This window comes from Microdochium trichocladiopsis (assembly GCF_020744255.1).
Source record: "Microdochium trichocladiopsis strain MPI-CAGE-CH-0230 chromosome Unknown B0I36scaffold_13, whole genome shotgun sequence".
In the NCBI taxonomy this organism is placed as follows: domain Eukaryota; kingdom Fungi; phylum Ascomycota; class Sordariomycetes; order Xylariales; family Microdochiaceae; genus Microdochium; species Microdochium trichocladiopsis.
Genome location: NW_025763556.1, coordinates 61,809 through 81,613, shown reverse-complemented (window position 1 = coordinate 81,613; position 19,805 = coordinate 61,809). Strand labels below are relative to the sequence as shown.

Below are 19,805 nucleotides of genomic sequence, written 5' to 3'. Positions count from 1 at the left end.
GGGAATCGAGGCAGCAGCGTCATGGCCACCCCCACTTGGACAACACGGTCTTGGCGGTGGAGACTGAGGCATGGGGTGCTGAAGTCGACCAAGTGCACCTGGTTGCTTGCATAGACAAGGGTCTTGGTCTTTATTATGCGAGATCCTGTGTACATACAAGGCTCATTAGGCAGACCTCCTGCAGACAGTCACAGATCAGTCGATGGTCAGGCACAGGTTGGACGCAATGGAGTCACGCGCAACAGTCAAAGATGATGAGCCAGCTCAGTGTCCTCGTAAGCTAGTGCGCAGGTGTGAGGAGGACACTTCGTTGTTGGGTTCCTGGAATCCTGTCCTGGCGGAATGTTGCAGAGGCACAATATGGAATTTCGATATGGAACTTCGAGACTCGAGTTCTAGCTGCTCTCCATCACACGTGCTCGCCTCACACGAAGGGTGTTACTCATCGCCGTATCCACCCCGAAACTCTGATTACTCATCGCCTGCATTATACCATGACGAGGCTGGCTGCTACAGAACGGAAGATCTCCGCTGTTCTCCACCATCAGCCAGAGGACCCCTTCCGGTCCTGTGGGGGTCACTGCCGCTAGGGCACGCCACCCAGCCATCCAGATCTTAAGCAGCCGTACTACAGCAGCCTCGGCTCAGCTGGCGACGCACCTTTTTGTTGCTATCAGCAGCCCAGAAGACAATCAGCCAGCATTCCTTGGAGGGACATACGTGCCGAAATCAGGACCCGATGATGCCTGCCCATTCAAACACAAAGACTGTCGCGGTCGTGACGGGCTGCAGCAGCGGCATCGGGCAGGGCCTCGCCGAGGTGCTCGCCGCCCGGGGCCTCACAGTCGTCGCCACAGCCCGCAAGGTCGAGTCCCTCGCCCACCTCACCAAAAAGCACGACAACATCATCGCCCTGCCCCTCGAGCTGGGCGACCTGCACAGCCTCGCGAGCTTTCGTGATGCCGTGGCCAAGAGGACTGGCGGGCGTGTGGACATCCTGATCAACAACGCAGGCACGCACTATGCCGCCACCGCAGCAGATCTCGAAATCGCCGAGGCCGAGAAGCTCTTCACCATTAATGTCTTTGCCGTGATGCGCCTCTGCCAGCTCTTCCTCCCTATGCTCCGCGAGTCTGCCAGCGAGGGCCGTGGCGGGCGCATAGTGCAAATTGGCAGCGTCACGCGCAACGTCCCCGTCGTCTGGCAGTCCGTCTACAATGCGTCTAAGGCGGCTCTCAGCCAGTACACCAACACACTGCGGCTCGAGGTCAAGCCGTTCGGCGTCAGCGTCACCGAGGTCGTGACAGGCTACGTGCAAAGCAACATCCTCCACCACGGCCTCGTCGCGCCCCCAGACTCACTGTATTTGCCGATCAAGGCCGACACGGAGCGCATGAAGTACGAGGGAAACAGGACGGGAATGCCCGCGCGCCTGTACGCCGAGTCGGTAGTGGACAAGATATTGCGGCCCAAGCCGAGCAGTGAGATCTGGGAAGGGAAGCTCGCGTGGATGCTTGGCTTCCTTGTCAACTTCTGTCCGTCCTGGTTCTCGGTAAGTCATCACTGTTGTTACGCTTTGAGTGGAGATAACTGACGTTTGAGCATAGCGCTGGGTATTCTATCGTAGTTTCAAACTTGATAAGCTCAAGGTATCGAGGCGATGACTGTAACCTGGGGTATTCGGCAGAGAATTTCTGAGTGCAGGAAATATTCTATCCCGAGGCTTTGACTTGGCTCTGAGAGTATTTGCAACAGTATGCTGCTCTGCATCCACAACCTGTCCTCAGGGTCGCATGTGCGGAAGGACTCCCTCCGAACCACCAGAGGCAAATGCCAGGTCCAAAAGAGCATCATACCCGCACTTCGGAGGGGCCCTTTCAGAGGATCCTCCACACGAGGAAAGCGATTGGAGAATCGGCCATCAGGGGTTTATTGCGTATCTGTCGGACCACTCCGCCTCGTGTCCCACGGTCTTCTCCTTCCGGTCAACCTGGGCTGGAACCGTGGTCCGCTAGCAGCGAACAGATACCTTCCTGGAAGGCACTGCACTTGACTAGAAACCCCAATGCAGTTAAGAGCTGAATATTAATTTCGTGTATTGGAGTATGTGCATGACACCTCCCGATTTATCCACCAACCGTGTCGTTCGGCGCAGGTTCCTCTGCATTCCCAGCGGGTCCTCCACCTCGATATCATGCAGCACGTGATTCTTGAAGGGACGCACACTGATTCTAGAAACCACAAAACGGGGCCATGGAACTCCGCATTTGGCGCGGCCAACAGTCCAATCGCGACAAATGGGAGGCGTCGTTCTGGTGTGCTCGAGCAGTTTTTCCACTGTAATAAATTCATCCATCGTGCTACATATTCGGGTCCCAGGCTGTTCTCGTTGACCATTATAGCTTTCATTTTGCAAAGAACTCTCTGGACGTCCAGACCAATGTTGCAGGGCTTCTCACGATGAAGTTTTATTATCTGGCCTTCGCCGTCTACGGCTCTTCTGTCGCAGCCGGTGCTGCTATGCAAAAGGGCTGCGCGTCCACACCAAATTGGAAGGGACTGGCCAAAATCAAATATGCGTTTACGTTGTACGTTTGAGCGTGCACGACCACAAAACTCACATCGAGCTGTCTTTTGCTGACCGAGCTTTGACACAGTGGAGACAGCTACTCACAAACAGGTAATTAACGCCAATTCCAGTCACAGGTCCTAGATGCAAAGACCTAATCCTGACAACCTATTTCTGGCAGGCTTCAACTTCACGGGAACACCGCCTGCTGTTGGCAATCCCCTAGGCAATCCGCCTTACCCAGGCTGGACCTCGGCCAACGGGCCGAATTGGGTCGACTTCCTGACAGTCAAGTACAACACCTCCCAGCTGCTGACTTACAACCTCGCCTACGGTGGAGCCACGGTCGATTCAGACCTGATTGCGCCCTACGATCCATCTGTCCTCTCACTCAAGTACCAAGTCAACTCCGAGTTTGTGCCCGGATACACCGGCTCGTCGCCCAAAGCTCCGTCCGCACCCAAGTGGAGTGGCAAGGACTCGCTATTCGTGGTCTGGATCGGCATCAACGACGTTGGCAACTCGTGGTGGACCGACTACACCACTCTCTGGGCCAAGGTGTTTGCCGAGTACACTACCCTCGTGAACACGCTGTACGCGAAGGGAGCGCGAAACATCGTGTTTGTTGATGTCCCACCCGTCGACAGGTCGCCGCAGTATATCCAATCCGGTGATTATGCTGTGGAGAATTCCAAAATTGCAATTGCCAAATGGAACGACCTGGTCAAGGACATGGCAAAGAAATTGAAGACGGGGAAACCTGACGCGAATGTGTGGGTGTACAGCTCCGCAGCCGACTTCAACAAAGTCCTAGACAACCCGACATCATTCACCCAGACATCTGCGCTAAAGGTGCTGGACAAGTATTGTGCAGACTATCAGAAGTAAGTTTCCTCCGCAGCTGCGGAGGTCTACTTTTACCCGCAGAGATCCAATGGCTCAGGGGTTAGCTAATAACGAAAAATTGTCATTGCATAGTGGTACACCAGCTAAGGACACGTTCATTGCGACCTGTGGCGTGCCTGTCAATGAGTACTTCTGGCTCAACGCACTGCATCCAACCTACCCGATTCACGACGTGGTGGCGCAGCAGCTTGCGAAGACAGTTGCAGCGGGACCAAACATTTGTTGAACTTGTTGAAGGGACAGCAATCATCAGCTGTGGCGTAACAAACGCTGACATTGATGGGATCTTTGACTTGGAAACGAAGAGGACAGTGGCATAGCTCACTCCCGTCGTAGACAGGCCAAGATCATTGCCCGCCAGCGATTCCTCGCTGAATGGGGCTGGGTCCCTGCATCGATTCCAAACCTGGCCAACAACTGCCAGCCATTGAAATGCCGTGAATGCCGAAGTTGAGCTTGGATCTCCGAGAAATGTCCGTTGGGCTTTGCAAGAGACCGGGGCTTATGGTCGCCGATTCCCCGTTCTTTGCGGGACACCCGGTCGTTGGCAGATGCCTGTGTGCTGTGCTGAGCCCTCCGTGCTTGAAGCTTTGCTGCTGCCCTGACATTTCATGACGTGGGCTCTATGAGATGGGGCCAGGCTAGCATCAGCACTTGAAAGCGGCATACGAGTCACGAGCAGCAAGGCAGCGCGAGATGGGGTTCCCCTCGTTGGCACTCGGAGCTTCGTGCCTTGTTAGGGTCACCTAGAGTCGGGAGTCGTAAGTGCCGACATACCGAGCGGTACACGTAGATCCATGAGGAGCTGGGATCATGACAGGGATACGCCAACTCTATTGGGATGTGGGTTGGGTGTGGCGCGGTGCGGAGCCTGGTGGAGTGAATTGCCTCGGGACCGTCCGGCAGACACGGGAGGAAACAGGTTGCGACATGCAGAATAGAGTTTGCGCAGGTACCCAGAGCACAGATGTCTATTATATAGTAAAATGCAAAGGGAGTCTGCCCAAAGTGGCTTCATCAGCTCAAACGCCATCGTCAAAACCTGATTTTGCAGCCCTCAGGCAAAGAGAGACAAAGACAACGCCAAGTACAGCCAGGCGGGAAAAAGAACAGCAGGGTAAAAAGAATACCTAGGCTGCACACCATGAAGCTCGGTCTCTGGATCGGCGCGGCGATTGGAGCCGTGGCGCTATACGTGCTTTCGCACGTCTGGGCTGCCTTGAAGTCGCCCCTGAGGAGCATCCCTGGACCCTGGATCGCACGATTCTCAGACATCTGGTATTTTGCAGCTGTGCAACGCCGAGGACAGACGTTTCAAGAGACCAGCAAGCGCTTGCACCATCAGCATGGTTAGTCCAACATCCCCTCTGCGCTGTTACACAAGGCATGTTCCCCATCTCTGTTTCGACCTAACTCTGTTGGCAAACAACCAGGTCCCATTGTCCGCTACGGCCCGCGTAGGTTCAGTTTCAACGACCCTGAAGCGGCGAAAATCATCTACAGCCACACGCGGCAGTTCCCAAAGTCTTCCTGGTACGATGCCTGGCGTAGGCCAGAGGGCCACAACAGCTTCGCGGACCGTGACATTAAGCGCCATGCGTCCGAACGCAAGCTCTTCCAGAGCACCTACAGCCTGTCTTCCCTAGTGGCTTACGAACCTCACGTCAACCTGTGCGGCGACCTGTTGACCCAACGGCTGGACGAATTGATTGGCCAGAGCCCACACAGGGCTGGCGCCGTTCTCAATCTGGGCCACTGGCTGCAGTGCTACGCCTTTGATGTTATCAGCAGCATCACCTACGGCCGCCGCTGGGGCTTCCTCGATGCCGGTGAGGATGTCGACGGCCTTATGGCGGCGCTCGATAGTAGAAACTACTATGCTTTCGTCGTGGGCATTTATGCTTCGCTACACCCCTACCTGTTGCCGCTCCGCAACCGCTGGATGGCCTGGCGAGGAGCGGGGGACGTTGACGCTTTGATCGGCTTTACCCAAAGGCAAATGGCGGTCTTGCAAGAGGGCGAGGAAGCAGACTATAATGAGGAGAGCAGTGGCCTTGGGCGGGAACCGTCCTTTCTTGCCAAGTTCTGTCGCCGCCACCTTGAAAAGCCTGACGCCATGCCGATGGCTAGTCTCGTCTCGATGTGTCTGGTCAATATGGCGGCCGGTTCAGACACGACGGGCATCAGTCTGTCAGCGTGTATCTTTTATCTGCTCAAGAATCCTGGTTGCCTGGACCACCTGCGGGCCGAAGTCGACGCTGCGGCGCAGGACAACCCTGACCACCTTCCCTTCAATGTGACGCAGAACATGCCGTACCTACAGGCAGTCATCAAAGAGGCCCTGCGGCTGCACCCAGCCGTTGCGATGCCTCTGGAGCGCGTCGTCCCTCAAGGTGGAGCAACCATTGCGGACAAATTCTTTCCAGAAGGTGTAAGTCGCTACCTCCCTTCCTAGCCCCCGCTTTGGCCTCGTCCAGCTGATCAGATATGCAAAGACAATTGTGGGTGTTAACCCTTGGGTCCAACATCGGAATCGCGCCGTTTTCGGGCAAGATGCAGACGAGTTCAACCCGTCGAGATGGTTGTCAGAGGACAAGGAGCGTGTTGCGCTCATGACGCGCTCATGGATGCCTGTAAGTCGCGTTGCCCACTTCCCAGTCCGCCCCCCATGTTTATTCGTCTCTGTACTATGATGCTCACATACCAACTCGGCATAGTTCGGCATGGGCACGCGCACATGCATAGGTCGACACATTTCCCACCTTGAAATCTCGAAATTGGTCCCCCGGCTGGTGAGGGACTTTGACTTCTCGCTCGCTGGGGGGCTGGAGCAGCCGGGCGCTACGTGGAGAATGGACAACGGCTGGTTCGCGAAGCAGCGCGGGTTTATGGTGGCCGTAAAAAGGCGACAACGATAAGAAGGGACGTGCGAATCGCACCTACACACAAGAGCCCGTCGCGTAGACCGAGTTCCTGGTAGTGTAGAAGCATAAGGCCACGCCCAAATCGCTTCCTCTTAGCAATTAGCAACGGTTAGCAGCAGTATGCTCCTCGATCCTTCAGGCTCCATCGCTGCTGGATCGTTATTATACTCTCGCCCCCTGCCCAGCACGATCATCATCACAGCCATGGTCACATCGCGTCCAGGATCGTATATTGTTGGTGCTTCTGATGGATCTGCTGGCCCGTTAACAAACCTGAAGCGTTTTATGCTGTTCGTCACTATTCGTCTCGTCTGCCTTGCCTCATTTCATAAAGTCACAAGTGGGCATTGAATAAATGATTGATTGCTAGCTAGCTGAGGGCCATGAATCAATAGGAAAACCGCAATTGACCCGCCAAACTTGCAGTCGCAATTGGATTCAACCTCTATATTCCCTCCCTTGGCGGTTTTCCGATGGCATGTTAACAAGAAAAGGAAAAAAGATTATTATTATTATCTATAGTACGCGTGACCCACTAGTATTAGGGGTTTAGCGGTGCTACGAATCTATTGTGTAATAAACCGTGCCGTTAGGCTGGACTCAAAATATACGCTGCGTCTTCTCCGCGCCTAAGCGGCGCCAACGCTCATAGTTATCATCGCGTGTAAGAGGATGGCTCTACACCAGCCAAACCTCGTCAAGAAAGAGTGTCAGGGTGCCCAGCTGCCTCGCCTTATTCATGGAAAAACGGCCACTCCTCGTGTCGCTCATGCTGCGTAGGCGCCACTCCTTCGCTGCTCCCGCGCAGCGAGGTATCCTCAAGTTCCGCGATGCCTCACATCGGTATCCAGGGCAACGAGGCGACCGGTGCAGCACCTGGACATAAAAGAAAAAAAAAAGAAAAAAAAAGGGACAAAAAAGTAAGCGAACTGACCACTCTGTCATATGTTGTGGTTAGCTCCCAACGAGAAGCACAGGAGCCGTACAACTTCCCCTCACTCACTATTGCTTATCGTTGAGAGTAGAGAGCCTGGCAACAGTATTCTCGCGCCAGAACCATAGGCCAATCCATGCAGCGCCCGGACCGACCAGGATCTGAGCCAGCAAGACGAAACCGGCCGCAAGGACAGCTGTGATGGTTGTGATCTGACCGAGTCGCCGCATCTCGTACACGCTGTAGAGCTCGAGCAGGATGACCGCCGGCAGGGCAGACATTAGGTTCACCTTGGCGAATTGATCGACAATAACCTCAATCGCAGTGGTGGCGATATCCACGTGGGAGACGTTGGCACAGAACAGGGCCAAGATGTGGGTGGCGGTTAGAGCGATGAATGCGATGAAGTACGTGATGTTCAGAAAAGGAAGCTCGAGGTCTTTGTAGCGATCCAATTCCTTGTCGTTCTCGCCATCTGAGAGCTGTATCGCGCCGCCGCGATTTCTGCTGAGCAGTGTTGCCGCCTTCCAGATGATGGTGGTGCTCAAGGAGAACAGAGCGGGCGCGAAACGCCAGAGTGTCGTGCATTCTTCGACTCCACCAGCCTGGACGATGATCACGATACTCGGGATAACATAAGCCAGGACAAGAGCGGGCAGGATAGATTTGACTGCCTTCGGCTCAATCTCGCGGAGAGCAGCATTGATCAGTGGCGACGTGGTCAGCGCGATGGCGTAGAGAGGCACAGCCCGAGAGATGCCCAGAAATGGGGTGGCAAGTGCGAAGAGTGAAGCCAACGAGAGAAGGCTGGCTTGGTTACCGACTCTGTGGGCTTCGATAACCCAAACCAGCAGGGGAGAGATGAGCTGAATTGCGAAGAATGAAGCTTGAGCTTTGGAGTTGGCCAGCAGATGCTGGCTGGCTGGGAACAGGCCTGCCCAAGGTACGGTTCGATTCAAGCCCTCTGTCGTGAACAAGAGAGCTATCATGACGAGAGTGAATACAACTCGGACAGCCATATGAGACTTTGCACCCAAAGGAGCCGCGGGAAGCTCGTAATCAAACGGGATCACGCGAGGACGACGAGGTATCGGAGCATGCTTTAGTCTTGTTCCGCCAACAACCAGACCTCCTATCCTTGCGAGTGTTGCATCTTTGGCGCCCAGGAGCGCCCCAATTCGAAGGACGGCTTGGGAGAAAAAGGGTCTCTCGTATGAAAAGAGGGCTTGTAGCTCGTGCGCTTGCTCGACGACCTCGCTGGCTCGACTGAAGCGGGCGTGCTGCACCTGCTGAAAGATGTCCTGGAGTTCAGCAGTGCTGATGCCGTCGAGGCTGCCTTGGCGCTCGCTCCGAACGTCGAGAAGATGGTTGACAAGTTCGGCTGCCGACTCAATGGCACCATTACCACCCATGCCCCCAATCGGATTTGGCTGTTACATGTTGGTGGTTAGCTTCGTGCATGGCATTTCCAATACCGGGGAGAACTTGGGTTCTACGAACCTTGTGGGCAGAGTCGCCAATGAGCATCATGCGGTCGTAGAACCACTTTTCATAGACAACCTCGTGGAGAGACGTCAAGGTGGAGCTGACACGTTGATCGAAGATCTCTCCGAACGTAAGGTTTTCCTTGACTAACAGGTTCCGATTCTCCGCAACCAGCTTCTCTTCGTCTTGCTTTGTGAATTTCGGTATGTCCTTGCCATGCATGACGCGGGGCAGTTTGATGAACAGGAACCAGTAAACACGACCTCCAGGGCCAGGAGCAACGAGGAACGCCTTGCCATGGCCGCAGGTATGTGTCTGTTCGCCATCTTTCCATTTCTCGACGTTCTGCGCAATGCCAAAGCTGCACTGATAATAGCAGGGGACATTGTCTTCCTCATCTGGGCGAAAGCCTGCGGGAGAATGCTCATCTGCAAGCCTTCGCATTTCTTGCCTGACGGCGCTATGAATGCCGTCTGCTCCAATGACCATGGAGCCAGAAAAGATGTCGCCGCATGCGGTTTTGACCTCGACACCCAATGGACCGGTGGTGATGGTTTGCACTTTTTGGTTGACGAAGACTTTGTCCTTGCTGCGAAGATGGTCGTACAAGACTTTTAGGAGCCACTGCCGGTCGAAGAACAGCATGTTGTAGCCATGGCTGAGCCCATGTCAGCCACGCACTTGTGCTAGCAGGTCGTTGGGGTGAGATTCTGTGGCACTTACCGTTTTCCGACGTGCTGGTAGAGCAACCTTTGCATGCTGATGGGTTTTCCATTAGGATCGCGTACCCAAGCCTCGCCATCGGCACTACTGTGAGCTACTTTCGCAACGCCGTCGTAGCAACCAATCTGGTCAAGGATGAGCAGGCCGTTGGGCTTAAGGGCGATGCTGGCGCCCACGGGTGGAGCGATGTCCTTGTAGGCCTCGAGTATAACGTAGTCGATGTCGAACTTCTCGAACATGTTTGCCAGGGTCAAGCCAGCGATGCCGCCGCCTGCTATGATGACTCTGAATGGTGGTTTAGGGACTGCCATCTTTCTAGGGCACGGGTGCGCAGTCTGAGCTGTGGTCGGCTTGAAATTATGACTGGAATCCGATGCTCAGACGGTTGTAAGGGTGGTGGTCGTAGTGGTCGTAGTGGTGTCGAAGTTGTTGTTGATGAGAACGCGAGAAATATCGCAAAGACTAATGGCATTTGAGCTCTGTTATACGCCGTCGACAGGCACCAAGGTGCTAGCATGTTAGCATCATGTCGCTAGCGCATTGCGCACATTATCGTCAGAGCGCTGCACCATAATCGTGAATCCCGAGACGGCGTGTCGGGTGGCCTGAGGGTTCCGAAACCAGCGAAACCCGTTGAACCACGACGTACGTGATCCGCTGCGCTGCAGGGATTTAGACGTTTGGGATAGGCAGCCTGGAAACAAGGGTCCACCCCCGAGACCATGGCGTGGCTTGCCCTGAACGAGTACGGAGTGCTAAGATTGATCTCCTTTGTTCTGCTACAGAGGTCAGACTTACCGGCCGTCCGGGGTCCCTGACGGCTTCGGGTCAAGTATGGGTATTGTCCCAGGCAGTCCATGTCCATGGTCAAGCCGATTCTTCCCTCCATGGTAAGGATGGGGATAGCGTGCCATGGGCCCACAACGCTCTGTCGCTCGACGGTACTCCACTGCCCAGGGCCAAAAGTTCTAGTGACATGGGCAAAGGACGGCGTGGCACGGCTAGTGATTGTCGATTTGTCAAAACTGCCGGCAGCGTTGCGTCCCGTCAGCACTTATTCAAACCCACGTGTGAGTCATGGACCATATGGCGACTCCAATGGTCATGCACGACATCGATACCGGACTGCGATTCTATGCCGTGGCCTTGAAAAATCGCTTAGCCACAGACAATGGGAGATCTTGCCCACAATGGGCCACGGCCCTAATCTTCGGGTCGGGCTCGGAGCAGCGAAACTTTCCGTGCCCCTAATCTTCGGGCTCGGAGCGGCGAGACTTTCCGTGCCTTGAAAGGCCCCAATTCTTCCGCGCAAGCACTGCGCCTCAGCCGGAAACTAAACAAAAGGTGCATTCGAGAGCCCCAGTGGCACGCGCCGACCCGCTGTAATACTGTGGTAGTCTAGCCTCTTCAGCTTTAGCGCCGCCTCACCACCCCCGGCTCTCCTTTAGTGTCGGCCGACGGGTGACGACACAGGCTCTGGACGACGCACACTCAGCGGATCCCATGGCTGCGGGTTTCGATGGAGGACGTGCTTGAATTGAGCGAACTCCCCACCTGCTCTGCCCACGCACCCCCGGCTGCTACAAGTACCGAGGGTATGGAGAATATAGATAGTAGGATACTAGGGGCCGTATTAGGATTATCGGTATGACACTCTATCGTGGCCGAAACGCGTGTACTTCTTCATAGAGAACTTGGAACTCTAAGAATTAGTTTCATAGTAATGGCTAATGGTAGATCCCTCTTCGAGCCTTCGGACTCCATCGCTGTGAGACGTCACTATATGTCTCACACCCAGCACGACAATCCATTACAGCCATGGTCACGTCGCGTCCGGGAACATACCTTGGCGGTGGTTCCAATGGATCTGCTAGTCTGTTAACAAACGTGGCACCTGCCATCCTGTTGATCACCATTTGTCTTATCTCCGTTGCCACATTTCATGAAGTCAAGAAGGCCCACTAAAACGAGTGATTGAGAGCTGGCTAGCTGAGGGCCATGACCCAATAGGAGAAACGCAATCACCATACTCAACTTTCCATCGCAGTTGGAGTCAATCTCTGTGTTCCCTCTCCGAGCGATTTCTAATGACATCTTGCGAGGTTGAACCTTTCTTAGCTACCCACGGGAGCGATAACCAACAGAAAGTGCCGCTCGGCGTAGAAGTGAATATGTTGTAAACTGGTACTGTTGTGTTACCCAGACGTCCTCATCTGGGGATAATACTAGTACGCCTTGTCGTCGAGCAGCACAGGGAGTGCGCTAATACGTCGAGCTTAGAGACGGAGGGCGGTGATGTGGGCCTGGACTTCCTCGGAGGTGCCGCCAGCGGTGAATGCGGTCCAGCTAGCAAAAGGTGAAATAAGTTAGCGATGTGTCTATAAGCATGAGGTAGGCATGGGCTGCGATCTGGAAGTCGGGCTAGAGACACGAGACTATCGTTGATGGGTTTGTTGCTCGGTGGTGGCTTACTACATAATGACTGACGTTAGCGACACTGATAATTTTCTGTTTCTTTCTGTCACTTTCACGTGGCCATGAGCCAGACGTTGACATACCACTTCGTTGAATTGCTCCTCTGTCAGACCAGACAGGTCCACCTCGCTGCCGTCCTCGTAGACGAGCAGGTCGGGCGTCTGGCACGGGCCCTGCTGGGTGCTGCGCTTGCCACCAGGAAAGTAGTAGCTGGCAGCCCGGTAGCGGGCCGTGGTGAAGCACATGTCGGTCTTGCCGTAGTTGTTGTCTGACCATGCGGCGTCGCCCTGGCAGCCTTCCTGCCAGTAGCCGACGCCGGTGATCTTCCAGCTGCTCGGGATGGCGTTGAAGCTGACCGCGGAATTACCGTCGCTGGAATTGATAGTACAGCACGAGTTGGGGAGCGAGTTGGGACAGACACCATAAGCGCTGCCACAGCCGTCGCTGCGATAGAATCGAATGTCAATGGCGGTGACGGTGGCCGCGAGGAAGGCCAGGACGGTAGACTTGTAGAAAACCATATTGTTGGTGAAAGTGAACTGGTTGGGGAGGGCTAGAGTGTAGTGAATGGTATTTGGGGTTGTCGAGGGTTGGGCGAGGAGTCTTCTTAGGATTTCGAGTGTGAACTTCTGAGTACTTATACTCATCGTGCTATGAAAGGAGGGATCTGATCCAGTTTCAATGGACATCCGGCGAGGCTGATCCCCCACGACTCGACAAGCAAAGACGCATCCTCCATCTGGATGTTCCTCTGACTCTGCCAGAACTTTCACGTAAGAGGAATTGTTGGATCACACTTGTACCAATAGGAAGCCAAGATCCGGAAGTTTGATGGGGCCGGCTGTGGCATGTTTCGAGGAGTTCGCCTATTACGTAGAGCGCTGCCTGATGTCCAATTGTTTCCGAGGTAGGAACCCGCTTCGAATGTCCCGAAGAGTGCTGTGGCTCTGAAGGATTGCACAACAAATCCTTTCGTAAGATCAGCTTTTCCGATCTAGTGTAGCTTTGGTATCAATCCACTAAACAAAATGGATACTTTCTCGTGAAGTGCCAGGTCGAACCAGCGGATCATGCAGCAGCGGCTGTTCCCGTCTTACCCCGGATACCGGGTACTTCGGAAAACCCCTGTGCAGAGAAATCCTTCATCCAACGGCATACTGCGGTACATGGTATGAGCCCTGACTTCCAGAGCATCTCCACCACCTGCATCATATTGCAAGGCACTTCACTTGCCGCAGTGCTGACTTTTCATGCAAGTCAGATTGAAACTGCTTACATCATGAAGGAGTGCAGCAACCCTCGGAAGAACAACATCGTGATTGGTGGAGGTGGGATACTACCCCTGAATCTCACAAGCAGAGGCCCTCCGGCGAAGTTCCTGCTCAATAACCCCTGTAGAGATTGAGATTGAGATCAAGACTTTCTCGGCCGGATGCGCAACAGTGGGGTTGGGGACTTTTTTTGGCGCAGCGTGCGAAGATACACAAGTCATGCTTACTCTACAGGAGGATCGACAATGCGCCGAAGGGAGGCTTTTTCTTCCCATGACGGGCCCCCGCCAACTCCTTGTGTTCAAGGCTCAAATGGTAGTCCTCCTTGATGCCAGTCAGTCCTACATCACTCCGCGATGGTGGCTGGTGGCGGCGGCAGGAAAGGAGGTGTCCACGGTTTGGGCGGCCACTCCCCTGCCACGAAGTCACACGTGAAGACATGGACGCCTGATCCAACTGTCTGGCAGTTCTCCTGATCTACACCGTTGACCAGCCGGCCTTTGCCTTCATGTGCCGTCCTCAAGAAAGACGGCTTTACATCGCAAGGAAGTGTCACGACAGCCGTGCTGTTCGGCGGCACAGTAACCTTCATTGAAAAAGCCGACCCGTCCTTCCACTCCCACTCACACGCTACCAACCCATACGGCCCGTGAAATCGAACCTTGGCACTCGCGATGTTACCGCCCGGGATCGGCCTGACACGGATCACCTTCCAGCCAGCCTCCGCGGGACTGATCCCTCCGACTGACGAGTGCAGCCAGTCAGCGACCGCCCCGAGAGCGTAGTGATTGAAGCTCGTCATGTGGCCGGGGTTGATTGTCCCGTCGGGCATCATGCTGTTCCAGCGCTCCCACACCGTCGTGGCGCCCATCGTGATCGGGTACAGCCAGCTTGGGCACTGTGTCTCGAGCAGCATCCGGTATGCAAGCTGGGGCATGCCCGCTGCAGTCAGAGCACCGGCGATCACTGGTGTGCCAGCAAAGCCTGTGGCGATGGTGAAGCGCGCAGTACGGACGAGCCGGTCCAACGCTGCACTGGCGGTTTTCCGCATGGAAAGGCTGGACGGGAAGAGGTCGAATGATATCGCCAGACTCAGAGCGGTCTGTGTTGACGACATCAGGTGGCCCTCGGGCGTGATGTAGCGAGTCTGAAAGAGCTGGAGGAGTCGGTCTGCGTCGGCTTCGTGCTTCTCAGCCAACTCAGACTTGTTCAATAGACGGCACACCCGCGCAAAGACCCGTGTCGTGTGGACAAGATACGCATTCGCCACGAGACTCGGGTCAGTCCTGCCGTTGGCTGGGTCCTCGGGGGGCGCGCTGGGATCAAGCCAGTCGGCAAACTGCCACACGTTGGGATCCCAGAGACCATCGGGCGCTCTGGCAACGCCCTCGTCGAGCCAGGCCTGCATGCTGCGGAACTGCCGCTCTAGCACGGCCTGGTCTCCGCTATAGCGGTATAGATCGTGCGGCATGAGAACCGTCACATCATCCCAGATGGCCTGGGGCATGTTCCTCGCGAAGTTGGGGCCTAGTGCGAAGGGGACCACGACCGGCGGCACTCCGTTTTGCCCCTCCTCGAACTGCTCAGCGGCAACGTCCTCGAGCCAGTTGTTCAGGATGGGCGTCGAATCGTACAGGAAGGAGGCGGTAGGCGCAAAGACCTGCGCGTCACCCGTCCAGCCGAGTCGCTCGTCTCTCTGTGGGCAGTCTGTAGGGAGGGAGAGGAAGTTGCCACGCATTGACCAGACGACGTTGCGATGAAGCTGGTTGACACTCCCGTTGGAGCACTCGAAAAATCCTCGTCGCGTCATGTCCGTGTGTAGTACAAGGGCTTCAAAGTTGGCTGCGTCTGGTGGTCCAGCGTCTGGCCAGCCGTCGAGCTGAACATATCGGAAGCCGTGGAAGGTGAACTTTGGTGACCACGGTCCCAGCTCGTGGCCAGATCCTATCACAATGTCTCGGCATTTGGCCAACTTGAGTGGCCGGATACCCAGCTCGCCATGCTCCATGACTTCCGCGTGGGTGAAGCAGACCTCGGCCCCGGTCCCTGGAGCCAGAGACTTGACCCGTAACACGCCGACCAGGTTCTGACCAAAGTCGAGGATAATCTTGCCACTGGCACTCTGAAAGACGTCGATGCACGGCTTGACCTCCGTCACTCGCACGGGCGCCATGTCTGGGGAGAAGAGCTTTGCCGCAGGTTTCGGGAGCACCGTCACGGGGATGTTGAGCTTGTCGCTGCGAGAAGGGCTCCGGCCGCATGTGTTCCACTGATCATCTTCCTCCCTGGAATCGAAGACTTCGCCATCGTAGATTTCGCTTGTCACGAGTGGGCTCGGACCGCATTGCCACGTGTGGTCCGTGGTCAAAGTCCAGCGCTCACTCTCCGAGCCGGTGACTTCGAGCTGTGCAAGGATGCCGATCTTGTCGCCGTATCGGAAGCGCTGCCCGCCGCGGAAGCCCAAGCGTCCTGCGTACCAGCCTTCGGCCGCCTGAATCGCCAGCACGTTCTCCTCGGACGGCCTCAGCAGTTCTGAGACATCGTGTACTCGGTAGGCAATACGATGCTTGTAGGTAGTCCAGCCGGGAGCCATGTACTCGTCGCCCACGCGCTCGCCATTAATGTACGCCTCGTAAACCCCCAGAGCTGTGATGTACAGCCGAGCATGACGGAAGTGTTGTGAACAGACGGCTGGTAAGGAAAAGGTCTTTCGGAACCGGATCGGACGCAAGGGGCCTCGCGGCTCAAAGTCTTGGGAGGAAGTGATGAAGTCGGCGGTGAGGTCGGAAGGCTCGAGCAAGGCAGCTTCTACGGTGGCAGCTGGGGACCACGGAGAGAAGTCGATGTCTCTGGTGATGGCATCGGATGTGACACTGTGCCCAGACGCGCGGATGCGGATTGTGGCGCTCTCCCGCGACTGCAGCGGTCGGGCAGGCCAGGGAACCAGCACCGACTGGTCACTCGTGATGCTGTAAGTGTGTGCATCGTTAGAGGAAGAGCAGAAGGTGACCTCGACCTCGTAGCCTGTCTGGGTCCAGCCAGGAGCAGTGCCCTCGTCGGCCTCAAACTGCCACGATATCCTCGGTTGTGAGCAGTCGACTCCGAGGCCGCTGTGGTGCTGCTCGAAGACGGGCCGCGTGATTGTGGGAGAGCTCATGGGGGGCCAGTGCGATTCAGTAGTGGCGTTGGAGTTGTGACGAGAGTAGAGTCGCACTTGAGGAGTGCCAGGCGACAGAAAGATGCTCGGGGAAGAGGCGACCGACCGAGACCTCGGAACAAGGCATACCAAATCAGCTCCGAGTTGTCACGGGACAGTAAGAACCGAAGTGAGCGGGACGCAGGGGACCGGTTCGATCCCGGCCAACGGTTATCACTCGCTTTCCCGACTGTCCGTGTCCATGTCCATGTCTAGGGGGAGTTGGTCCCCGTGGGGACCCCACCCCCTGATTCAGTCCACACAGGCATAGACACACCCCCTTCCCCACACGCATTCCATACGATCCAGCTTGGGGCACTTGGCGCGGTGGCTTTGCCTGATTCGCAGTGGGCGAACCCGCTCCGGCGGCCAGCTCCCGTTGGCCTCATTGCAGACTTCTCTGGCCCCCAGACTTGTCGGCCTTTCCACCGCTCATCGTCACTCCGCATCCTGTTCGGTTCCCCAGACGGCAACCCCAACTTCACGCAGGGTCCCCAGTCGTCCAGGCCGCGTTCCCCAGCGCCACCACCCCGGGCTTCCGAAGCACGCCTGCATCGCTGTCAGCGCTCCGAGCTGGCCACTCCCGCTCAGAGATAAAAAGAATCGCTGTCGCCCGCTCCTCGTCTGGATGGATATTTGCCAACCCAGTCTCTGAGCCAGGGTCCAACCATCATCTTCCTCATCGACAACATCTAAATATAACGCCATGAACTGGCTCATCATCACCATCGCCCTGGTGAGCGCCCAGGGCGGCTTCATCTACGGCCTCGACACTGGCATCATCGCCACCACGTTTGGCCATGACTCATTCCGGATCAAGATGTACGGCGGCCCCTTTATCAACCCGGTCCTCTCGGGCGCCATCGTCTCGTGCTACAACGCTGGACAGGCTGTTGGTGGCATGTCGACAGGCTTCCTCGCCGACAAGTTCAGCCGCAAGTACACGATCCTGATTGCCTGCATCCTGAGTATGTTATATATACACCCTGCCTCCATCTGCCCTTCATCTTCTTCACAAGCTGACTCTTTCTGTCCGTCTCTGAACAGCCATTATCGGATCCGTCTTACAGTGCGCTGCCACCGGCGTCGGCATGATGATTGCCGGCCGTGCCGTTGCGGGCATTGGCTGCGGCCAGCTCCTCCCCGTCGTGCCGACTTACCTCGCCGAAACTGCTCCTCCCTCGCGCCGCGGCTTCCTCGTCGGGCTGCAGGGCATGATGATTGCGATTGGCTTTGGCGTGGCCAACTGGATCGGATACGCCGGCGCGTTCGCCCAGGGTGATGCCCAATGGCGCATCCCCTTGGCGATGCAGCTGCCGCTGCCGCTCATGCTCAGCGTGCTCGTCTTCTGGTTGCCTTTCTCGCCTCGCTGGCTTGTGATGCAGGGCCGCCACGAAGAGGCCAAGGCCGTCCTCCTCAAACTCCACCACGACAAGGACAACGTCGCAGCGAGCGACGATCTTGTCGAGCAGGAGATTGTGCAGGTGCGCGAGCAGATTGCCCTCGAGCGGGAAATCATGGGCGGCCTGAACTGGTTCGCTGCACTGCGACTCATGTTCTCGCGCCAGTACATCCGCCGGGTGTTTACTGCGACACTGATCATCTCCTGGTCGCAACTGAGCGGCTCTGCCGTCATCCAAAATTTTCAGACAATATTCTATGGAATTATTGGATTTACGGGCCGTTCCGCGCTGCTCATCAGCGGTATTTACGGCATGATGGGCATTATTGGCCAGATTATCTACCTCTGGGTTGTGGCTGACAAATGGCCACGTGCCCGCACGCTGTGGAGCGGCTCTGCTGTGCTGTGCTCTCTGCTTGTCATTTGCATGGCCCTCAGCGCCGTCTACGGCAAGCCTGGCTCCTCGCAAGATGGCGCGCGTGCTGCCGTTGCTTCTATCTTTATCTATTCGGCGTCTTTTGCCATCTGGTTTAATGCTCTTGTTTGGGTCGTTCCAACAGAGATTCTCCCCTTGTTCATGCGCTCCAAAGGCCTGGCTTTCGCCATGACGTTCAAGGCCGTCTTTAGCATCATCCTCTCGCAGATCACGCCCATCGCCCTGACCAGCATTGGCTGGAAATTCTACGCCGTCTTCGTCGCGATAAATCTGGCCGGCGGACTGTTCTTCTTCTTCTGCCTTCCTGAAACCGGCGGCAAGTCGCTCGAGGAGATTGCGGAGCTATTCGGCGACGGTCTGGCGACGGAGCACTTGGGCGAGGTCAATACAAAGAGCGCCATCTCTGGCGAGGCTTCTGCAGAGCAGCACGAGATTGCCCTTTCAGGAGAGGAGAAGAGAATTCCTAGCAAAGTGTAGAGCGGACGGTGGATGAGGGGGAAGCAAGGCGGGGTTTCTGACTAGGAGGATTGAGTAACTTTACGCAAACACAAAGAATTGTTCGTCTCTTAACTAATCTCGTGGCAATCGTATTGCGGTAAAAGTCATCTAACGTTAGTGACACTGAAAGACTGACTATCTCCCTCTTCCGTTGCCGTTGCCTGTTGGTGGTTCACATGACACGTCTTGTCCGAGCTGGTGGTCAGCCATTGAGACGTGAGCGCTTCTGCACATCCAGCCGCACTGGATGAAGTGCTCTGCAGTAGACTTCTGGCTCCGCCACCAGGGCATTCCATGGTTGAGCCTCGGGCAAAACCTTGCTTAGCTTCGCATAGCTTGCCGGTGGGACTGTTTTGGTCCATCTGCCAACACCGAAGAAGGAACTTGCTACAGGTGCACTTGGGTTCTACTGTATTGCACATAATTACTTTCAGAAAGGACAAGGGGGAGTGGCGGGATGAGACAGGGCAAGGAAGAGAAAAAGAAACAAAAGAGGGCAGGTACTAATCCTTATCACCACGCTTCTTGATTTCTGTAGCAGACAATGTTCTATTTCAACATGACGTAAGCAAAGAGTCTCGGGGTTTCTATCCGTCATTTTCTTCAAGAGTACAAGAGCGAGGGCCAGCCAATCGATTCCACCTGAACTTGCTTGTCTTTACCTTGCGTTGCAATTGCGAGGCCCAGGCGCATCTGGTCGCACCATCATAGACCCAACCCGCATACCCGTTACAGCCAGCCAAGACCAAGGAGGCTTCCGAAGTCATGCAAAATTGGCTCGACGGCTCCCCAATATTTCCCCGCACAGGCTTGCCCACGCGGCATAGCTGATGGAGCAACCTCCGGCGTCTACCTTCAGTGATTGGCTCCTGCCCCGGCCTTTGCCACGTCCAATTGGCTGTGAAGCTCGGGCCATTAGCACCCCCAGATGAGGTGGAGACAGCACCCTTGCAGAGTTCCAGGCTGCTGGATCCAGACCACCTGTG

The 19,805-nt window shown here is 55.8% G+C and overlaps 7 protein-coding genes across 7 annotated transcripts; 4 read left to right on the top strand and 3 right to left on the bottom strand.

The window, feature by feature from the left end:
• The first annotated feature begins 262 nt into the window (after positions 1–262).
• On the top strand, positions 263–2,104 carry B0I36DRAFT_425688 (1-acyl dihydroxyacetone phosphate reductase). Its single transcript, XM_046162350.1, has 3 exons — positions 263–319; positions 393–1,552; positions 1,608–2,104. Exons 2-3 carry the CDS (start codon positions 740–742, stop codon positions 1,662–1,664), a joined length of 870 nt encoding a protein of 289 aa, XP_046005068.1. The 5' UTR covers positions 263–319; positions 393–739; the 3' UTR covers positions 1,665–2,104.
• Positions 2,105–2,520: 416 nt separating this feature from the next.
• Positions 2,521–3,701, top strand: B0I36DRAFT_255353 (uncharacterized protein; the record flags this gene model as incomplete). Its single annotated transcript, XM_046150871.1, has 3 exons — positions 2,521–2,588; positions 2,722–3,453; positions 3,548–3,701. The coding sequence occupies 3 exons, from the start codon at positions 2,521–2,523 to the stop codon at positions 3,699–3,701; spliced, it is 954 nt and encodes a 317-aa protein (XP_046005067.1).
• A 918-nt stretch (positions 3,702–4,619) lies between these two features.
• On the top strand, positions 4,620–6,393 carry B0I36DRAFT_255523 (cytochrome P450; the record flags this gene model as incomplete). Its single annotated transcript, XM_046150884.1, has 4 exons — positions 4,620–4,824; positions 4,909–5,906; positions 5,971–6,108; positions 6,193–6,393. 4 exons carry the CDS (start codon positions 4,620–4,622, stop codon positions 6,391–6,393), a joined length of 1,542 nt encoding a protein of 513 aa, XP_046005066.1.
• A 1,008-nt stretch (positions 6,394–7,401) lies between these two features.
• Positions 7,402–10,036, bottom strand: B0I36DRAFT_298960 (FAD binding domain protein; the record flags this gene model as incomplete). The annotated part of the gene is made up of 3 exons (XM_046151965.1): positions 9,542–10,036; positions 8,834–9,476; positions 7,402–8,763 (listed from the first exon to the last, which is right to left on the bottom strand). The coding sequence occupies exons 1-3, from the start codon at positions 9,850–9,852 to the stop codon at positions 7,402–7,404; spliced, it is 2,316 nt and encodes a 771-aa protein (XP_046005065.1). The 5' UTR covers positions 9,853–10,036.
• Positions 10,037–11,817: 1,781 nt separating this feature from the next.
• Positions 11,818–12,663, bottom strand: B0I36DRAFT_369094 (uncharacterized protein; the record flags this gene model as incomplete). The annotated part of the gene is made up of 3 exons (XM_046159714.1): positions 11,818–11,887; positions 11,971–12,008; positions 12,100–12,663. 3 exons carry the CDS (start codon positions 12,661–12,663, stop codon positions 11,818–11,820), a joined length of 672 nt encoding a protein of 223 aa, XP_046005064.1.
• Positions 12,664–13,617: 954 nt separating this feature from the next.
• B0I36DRAFT_425685 (alfa-L-rhamnosidase) lies at positions 13,618–16,444 on the bottom strand (the record flags this gene model as incomplete). Its single annotated transcript, XM_046162349.1, has 1 exon — positions 13,618–16,444. The coding sequence occupies one exon, from the start codon at positions 16,442–16,444 to the stop codon at positions 13,634–13,636; it is 2,811 nt and encodes a 936-aa protein (XP_046005063.1). The 3' UTR covers positions 13,618–13,633.
• Positions 16,445–17,189: 745 nt separating this feature from the next.
• B0I36DRAFT_397392 (general substrate transporter) lies at positions 17,190–18,798 on the top strand (the record flags this gene model as incomplete). The annotated part of the gene is given in 3 exon segments (XM_046161578.1): positions 17,190–17,451; positions 17,531–18,702; positions 18,715–18,798. The coding sequence occupies 3 exon segments, from the start codon at positions 17,190–17,192 to the stop codon at positions 18,796–18,798; spliced, it is 1,518 nt and encodes a 505-aa protein (XP_046005062.1).
• Positions 18,799–19,805: the final 1,007 nt, after the last annotated feature.